General features: G+C 43.1%; 1 protein-coding gene across 1 annotated transcript in view; it reads left to right on the top strand.

The window, feature by feature from the left end:
* Positions 1-5,932: 5,932 nt before the first annotated feature.
* LOC124775271 (extracellular serine/threonine protein CG31145) overlaps positions 5,933-7,635 on the top strand; it is a gene marked incomplete at its 3' end in the record, with an annotated part of 176,336 nt that continues 174,633 nt past the window's right edge. Inside the window, exons 1-2 of the mRNA XM_047250107.1 lie at positions 5,933-5,958; positions 6,162-6,286. Coding sequence (XP_047106063.1) covers positions 5,933-5,958; positions 6,162-6,286 — 151 coding nt within the window. The remainder of the gene's footprint in view (positions 5,959-6,161; positions 6,287-7,635) is intronic.

The following is a 7,635-nucleotide window of genomic DNA, read 5'->3' as shown; positions in this document are numbered from 1 at the left end:
AGATTTTCTTCCAGTTTACTGACTTTTTGGACTTTATCTGTGTTGAGTTTCAGCATCAGTTGAAGGAGACCATTTGTGTTCAGATTAGCAAAATCGTTTTGTTAATAAATTGAGACAGAACTTAATTCTTATGTTTTCTTGTGGGAATGTTCGGAGCCGGGAACACTTCCCTTTCGTACATGAATTCACCAGATAGGCGGTTCTGGCCGTTAGAAGAAGTCAGTATCTGGCAACTTACCGTAGCTCAAGAGCCTGTCCAAACCTGTGCAAATGATCAAAGTTAGGTTGGCTACGAAACGTAGAGCCTTGTGCGCAGAAGGTCGTTTTCTTCGAATCCCGAGGTTTCAAATAACATCCACAGTATTGGAGCAGCCGGCCGTTGTGACCGAGTGGTTCTAGGCGCTTCCGTCCGGAACTGCGCTGCTGCTGCGGTCACAGTTTCGAATCCTGCCTCGAGCATGGATGTGTGTGATGTCCTTAGCTTAGTTAGGTTTAAGTGGTTCTAAGTCCGGGGGCTGATGACCTCAGATGTTAAGTCACATAGTGAAAAAAGAAAAAAAAGAGTATTGGAGCCATGAGTTGTTCTGCCGTAAAGACGCGATTTCTTGATTAGGTCAGTCTGCATACCACATGGTACTGCTGTCTAGGTGATAAACAGTTTAACTGAGTGCCACAGGTACTAGAAGGTCTATGAAACAGTGTTAGTCGGAAAAACAGTTAATGATCTTATTTTTCGCTTATTCCGACAATCAGATCATCCAGAATTACGATGGAAACTTGTAATTACGATCGCATCCGGATCACCTGCGCTTCCATGCTGCCGCTAAGGCGATCTACCACATTCTGCTACGCATGTGCCATCGTTAGACAGTACCTCTTTCGCTCTCCCTCAATGATGTTTTCATTTCTTCATTTTGAACGTGGGCTCTTATTAATTAAGATTGTGGGATTTTTTTTATTGACCAAGAGTTGTCTCACGGCCCACTAAAAACTATCTCGTATCCAGGCACTTTTGCCCCCTATTTCAGTGTCTTTTTAACTTTTTCAGTTGTGTGCGATTCATTATTAATGCATGTATGGGTATTTTATCAAAATATATACACACGGATATACAAAAGTTTTGCATAACTCCTTTATCTCGAAATTCATGGCACATAAAACAAATACTGTCTCAGAAGCATGTGTATAAATCACTTACAGCATGTCCAGGTCACCAGATCAAAAAAACAAAGATGTGTGCGACGACAAAATCGTGTTTCCCAAGGGACTTTTTTCACAGCACCCCTCAGCTAGGTCAATCCGTCCCCTTGCTCATGTACCCTTTTAATTGACTTTCAAAACCACTGAACCCTTAAAAAAGCAATCCTCCAACACTTTTCAGTGCACATGAATAATAAATAAATAACTGAAGCGTGATATGGGCAGAGGGGAAGAGACGGCGGTCTTATTTTGGTTTATCAAATATAAAATTTTTAAAAGTAAAAACTTTTAATACCTACACCACAATGTTCCTATCACAATTAAAGTCCGATAACTAGTTTCGGTTGCTATCTGCAACCATCTTCAGACCTGTATCATGTGTAGGAAACATAACCTAAGAAAATTATGTGCAGTCAAGTAGAACACAAAAACACCTGAGCAAACAAAGGGGAGGCAATTCTAGATGCAAAAGTGAACATGGTCTCTATTTCATGGTAAATATTATTATTCACATGACATTCCTGCTGATCAAATTATCACAAGTGTAAATTTTGTCGTCAGTAGCTGCCGTCACTGCCAGAATGACAGGGTTTCGGTAATTGGGGTGTTATAAATACAAACGATGCTTCCAAAAGCACAAAATGGCTTACAAGATACGTTTTCTTAGCAAAAAGGACATCTCAGGGGTTATAGTGACGGTTAGAAATTAATTTACAAATAAACCGCCGCCGTAGATATGTATTGCTTTTTTGGCAGATTCAGTTTACAGACGAGAGCACCTTCAGACATTCATTGCCCTGACGGCGAAAAGTTAAAACATTCAAAGCACCACTCGTCAACGAAACGTGGTGTGAGTTGTGCAGCGCAGTTCCACCAATGCGGATGTCATGTGAATTCTCGAGCAGCATGTTTCTTTGCGTATTGCTGCTACATCTGGAGCGCGGAAAATTGGAGCTTTCCCCGGAGAGGAGGAAAATCCCCGCCGAGGGCCTTCCCCGGCAACCACTCCAGGTTTCGCCGGCGGCCGCCCTGCTTTCCCGATATTATTTCCTTCTTTAACTGCCAGAGAAGTGGAGGTTTGTTTTCAGGAATTGGACGCCGAGTGGTCTCAAGGGCTACCCTCCCACCCTCGCCCCACCCCCTTTCTTTTCCTTCCCCTCACCAAATGCACAACTTCCCCCTCCACTCTCGCCCTCGCGGCGTAATTACTCCTCAAACAAAAGCGCAGGGGGACCTGGGACCCGCGACGGGAATTTATTACGAATGTCAGCTTTTACCGCCGAGTCGACTGGAAATTATTTCGCGGTAATTGTTTTCTTTCACTTACCGCACAGAGCGGCCGGCCGTTGTCTGCTGCCAGATGTACTTGTGAGTCGGTCTGAATTACTTGGCCCCCATTACGAAGGCAAGCGCCTAGAGTGCACCCGCACGCCCGAGGACCAATTCCGGGCGCTGCAGTTCTGAATAACGAAGTCTCTGAGTTTTCTGTGTATTGGTGCGCCAAGTCGAGGAAGTAGTAGTAGCGTGTGTTGTTCCATATTGTTTTGTAAAACTCCGCATTGTGGTGCGCAGTAGAAATCTGTCTACAATTGGTACAATTTTTTTTTAATTCTTTCTTTCACTGACAAAATATCTAACAATTACCGCACACTGTTCCTGTTCTCCCTTGAAACCTTCTCCAGATATACCCCAACAACCTCTTTACGTCGTCATTCGTTCCACGGGTTTAACGCCATCGTCCATCATCTCTATTACTATGTTAATCCTTTCATCTCAAAGTAGATGCCACGCTAAGCATCCTTTCTCTAAGATAACTTTAGTTGCTTTACAGTTTTTAAAGGTATTTAAAATCCGTCTTTGCAATTACTAAAAACGCGTATTTATATTACTACATGGCTCTTGGTTTCTTAATTTAAAACTTCGTCAGTGATCTTGAGTGAAATACACAGGGTGCCTCAAAATTATCTTTACAACTTTTATCATGGCTATTTCAGAAATAGGTGCGGTATGCGGCATAATGTTCACGCAAACCTAGAGTTTCAGTAGCCATTTAAAAGCACAATGTGTGCGCCATCTATAGCACACAGAATATCTGAGCGATATTCCAGTTCCTCCCAGTTCCCCATTAACTTTTCTATTGCTGCTCTGATGCTAGCTCGCTGTTCAAAAATGGTTCAAATGGCTCTGAGCACTATGGGACTTAACTTCTGAGGTCATCAGTCCCCTAGAACTTAGAGCTACTTAAACTTAACTAACCTAAGGACATCACACACATCCATGCCCGAGTCAGGATTCGAACCTGCGACCGTAGCGATCGCGCGGTTCCAGACTGAAGCGCCTAGAACATCTCGGTCACTGCGGACGGACACTCGCTGTTCATGCAGGTCTAGCATTGGCGTTTGGTAGAGAGCATCCGTCATAAATCCAAAAGAAAAAACCTAATGCGACTATATCTGGTGACTTTTGTAAGGAAAAACGGTTTCAACACACTGTAATGAAGCAGACCACACCACACATTTACCTTTGGACTGACGTGCACAATTTTCATGCTCAAGTCGGAGATTCTGAGAGCACCGTATCCTGACACTGAGTCGGTTTACCTTCCGGGACACAAGTAGGCAATCTTCGTGAATATCACGTTTTTCAGATAGCTTTGGTCATCGGTGATGCGACTTAGAATCTCAGTTGCAGAAGCTCTGCGCTTTGGCCTGTCATTCATGTTGAAGCGCACGCAGCAGTTGCACCTTGTACGCATGAAGCTTGCACTCCCTGCACTGTGTCTGGTGAGGTGGTAACTGGAACTGTCGAGACGCTTGACAGACTGGTTTGGTTGAGCTCGCATCTGTATCACTTGTGTTCGGACATCCAGAATTCGTCCTCTTCATGACACTTCCGGATTCCTTGAACCTCATTTACCACTTTCGGCTGGTCGGGCGTGATTTTGGTGTGTTTCTGTAAAGTTTCCAAAAATTCCGCTGCACCTGGTTGTCAGATTTGGTCTCTGTCAACGATCTCACACACAGTGCCATCTGCTGGGAGGGCGGTCTTTCTCCTGAATAACTAATCTGCAAAAAGAAAAAAGTCTTCAGGTGTGTGTGAACATTATCCACAAACAGCACCTTTCTACACATCCTGTTTCCGAAATGTACGTGATCAGAGATGTAAAGATCATTCTAGAACACCTTGTATTTCAATTTTAGTTTGCTTGCTAAATCTAGAAATCACACTTCAATATCTTTAGTGACGAATTTTTGTTAGAACTGCCTTTGCCGCTGCTAAAAATGCCTATTTTTGTTATTATAGAAGTTTCGTTTTTTTCGTTAATATAACGTTCTCGGTCCTGAGCTTCGAATTTATGAATGAAAAGTGTATATGCGACTCGGGAATTTTTTATATACACGTGTAAAATTTCGTCAGTAATATGGAATGAAACATAATTTTAATTTTGGTTTACTTCCTAGATGTGAAAACCACACGATAATATCCTTCATAAATAATTACTTTTAGATACAGATACCAAAACAAAATTGTAAATGTGTTTTATTCCAGACCACTGACGATATCCTAAATCCTTGGAACAAAACGCTTGTGACAATCTAAATACGACCTTCTTATTTACTTGCAATTCCTGATGTTAAAACTCTTTCATAAACATTCGTCGCATGTTATAATCTTTGTTTACTCCTACTGAAGGAATAACTGGAGGAACTGTGCTACTGAGGCAGCAAAGTAACACATGATGGTCGGAGCAAGAAAGACATAAGCAGCAGACTAGGAGTGGCATAAAGGGCATTCCTGGCCAACAAAAGCCTACTAGTATCAAACTTAATTTGAGGAGGAAATTTGTGAGAGTGTGCGTTTGGAGCACAGCATTTTATCGTAGTGAAACATAGACTGTGGGAAAAGAAGAGAATCCTAGGGTTTCAGATTTGCTGTAACAAAAGAACGTTGAAAATTAGGTGAGGATGATCTTCGGAGAATCGACGAGGAAAGGAATATTAGAGAACACTGACAAGAAGAAGGGACCGTAAGGTGGGACATCTGTTAAGACATCAGTGAATAGCTGGCATAGCACTAGAGGAAGCTGTAGAGGTTAAGAGCTATAGACTGAGATTGGAACACATTCAGCAAGTAATTGAGGACGTAGTTTGCGGGTGCTACTCTGAGGTGAAGAGGTTGACACAGGCGATAAATTCGTGGGGAGCCGGATTAAAGCAGCCAGAAGACTAACGACTCGAAAAAGGTCGTTATTCTAGTTTCTAGTAGTCTTGATCAATGTATTTGCTTTATTTATCTCTCTGTTATATTCTGTGATAGGTATACTATTCCGTTCAATAAGTTTTTTAAGTCGTCTTTATGTCCAACCAGAAGAACTATGTCGTCTGCGAACTATGTTATTTCACATTTTGATCATCTTTCGACATCTTCTGTCCCGTGTAGAACTTGGAACCTGTGGTTGTTGTGTCGGAAAACAGTAGGGGACAAAAAGGCGACATCACAAATGTAATTCCGATTCGAAGACATCGTCTAATGGTCAGATTGGTTACCTTGACTGCTTTCAAAAAGACAAGAAATTTAGTTTCGAATCTTGACCCGACAACGTTCATATTTGTCACGACATTTCACTGGATACTCACTATATCCGGCTGTCAGACGTCAGACGTCGCCACTGTACCGCTGCATGCAGCCAGATACATTTAACATCTGGCCGTTTGCAAGGAAATTCCCGACAATGCTTGTGTCTGGCTACGGAAACATGTTAAAGGAGATTTGTATGCGACTTGTGGCTGCTTGACAGTCTTGTTTTCTACAGCCGTTGTTCCTCCTGCAGCCCTGTCTGAGCTTGCTGCGTATTGCTGTTTTGCTCTTTCCGACAGAGCTGAATGTAGCGTTATTTTCCGATGGTTGTGACGGAATACAAATGCGGCGTCTAACCGCCTGTCTGTTGCTTGTGTTCGCAGGAAGAACCTGACGTCACTGGAGCGCTTCCACCGGCGCATCTCGCAGCACGAACTGTACCGCGCGGGAGACCCCGTGATCGAAGACGTGCTGCGGGACCTGGCCACGCAGCGCATCGTGCACGTCAGTGAGTACCGCCCAACACGCATCCACTGAGCCCGGTCTTCGCTGCAATTATTATCTCGTTGTGATGGTGACCCTCACTCTCTCAGTCGATTAATAGTCATCACAAACCAGCTCATTGTGACGGCAACTCTCACTGTCTTACCCCATTAATCATTATCACAAATAAGCATTTTAAGTACTGTAATTATTAAGCTGTAAACTAAACCTTCTCCCAAGCTTTATAACTATTAGATAAAAAGTATCCGAACAGTTATTAGTGGAAATCAATATCGGGTGTTTTAAAGTGGCTTAATTATTCATAGCGCCTCCCCACATATTTTATTCAAATTTTTGTACTGTAGTAGATTCGCCACGTCTATTATCATAATGAGTGGGTAACTGTGAATGTAGGAAGTCGTTTCTGAAAGTATTTGTATGGAGTGTAGTCATGTATGGAAGTGGAACATGGACGATAAATAGTTTGGACAAGAAGAGAATAGACGCTTTGGAAATGTGGTGCTACAGAAGAATGCTGAAGATTAGATGGGTAGATCACATAACTAATAAGGTGGTATCGAATAGAATTGGGGAGAAGAGGAGTTTGTGGCACAACTTGACAAGAAGAAGGGACTGGTTGGTAGGACATGTTCTGAGGCATCAAGGGATCACAAATTTAGCATTGGAGGGCAACGTGAAGGGTAAAAATCGTAGAGGGAGACCAAGAGATGAATGCACTAAGCACATTCAGAAGGATGTAGGTTGAAGTAAGTACTGGGAGATGAAGAACCATCCACAGGATAGAGTAGCATGGAGAGCTGCATCAAACCAGTCTCAGGACTGAAGACCACACCAACAACAACAACTGAGAAGTTCCTTTCATAATTCGTATTATTACTAGCAAAAACCATGTGTAATTCCATATATTGCCTACAGTCAAGTTTGGAATGGAATTAGCTGCACTAAATCTATTTGCAGTTGCGAATATGGAAAACCATCAGCTGTAGAGTGGAGTAGCGACATTGAAAATCTGTGTGGGACCGGGACTGGAAACTGGATTTCCCATTTATCGTGACTAGTCGGCCTTACCATTAGAGTATCTGAACACGAATCACTGCCAGACCCAAACTTCCATACGTCGTCATCCTTGTGCCTGCAACTTGTACTCGTACATACATTATGCATACTCCCGTACAGGAGAGACATTTTTCTTGATTGTTGCTGTGGTGTCACCGGCAGACACCGCACTTGCCTGGTGGTAGCCTTTAAATCGGCCGCGGTCCGCTAGTATACGTCGGACCCGCATGTCGCCACTATCAGTGATTGCAGACCGAGCGCCGCCACACGGCAGGTCTAGAGAGACGTCCTAGCACT

The sequence above is a fragment of the Schistocerca piceifrons genome, chromosome 2, assembly GCF_021461385.2.
Source record: "Schistocerca piceifrons isolate TAMUIC-IGC-003096 chromosome 2, iqSchPice1.1, whole genome shotgun sequence".
In the NCBI taxonomy this organism is placed as follows: Eukaryota; Metazoa; Arthropoda; class Insecta; order Orthoptera; family Acrididae; genus Schistocerca; species Schistocerca piceifrons.
The sequence above is the reverse complement of the archived record's forward strand: the minus strand, read 5'-3'. Positions and strand labels throughout refer to the sequence as shown.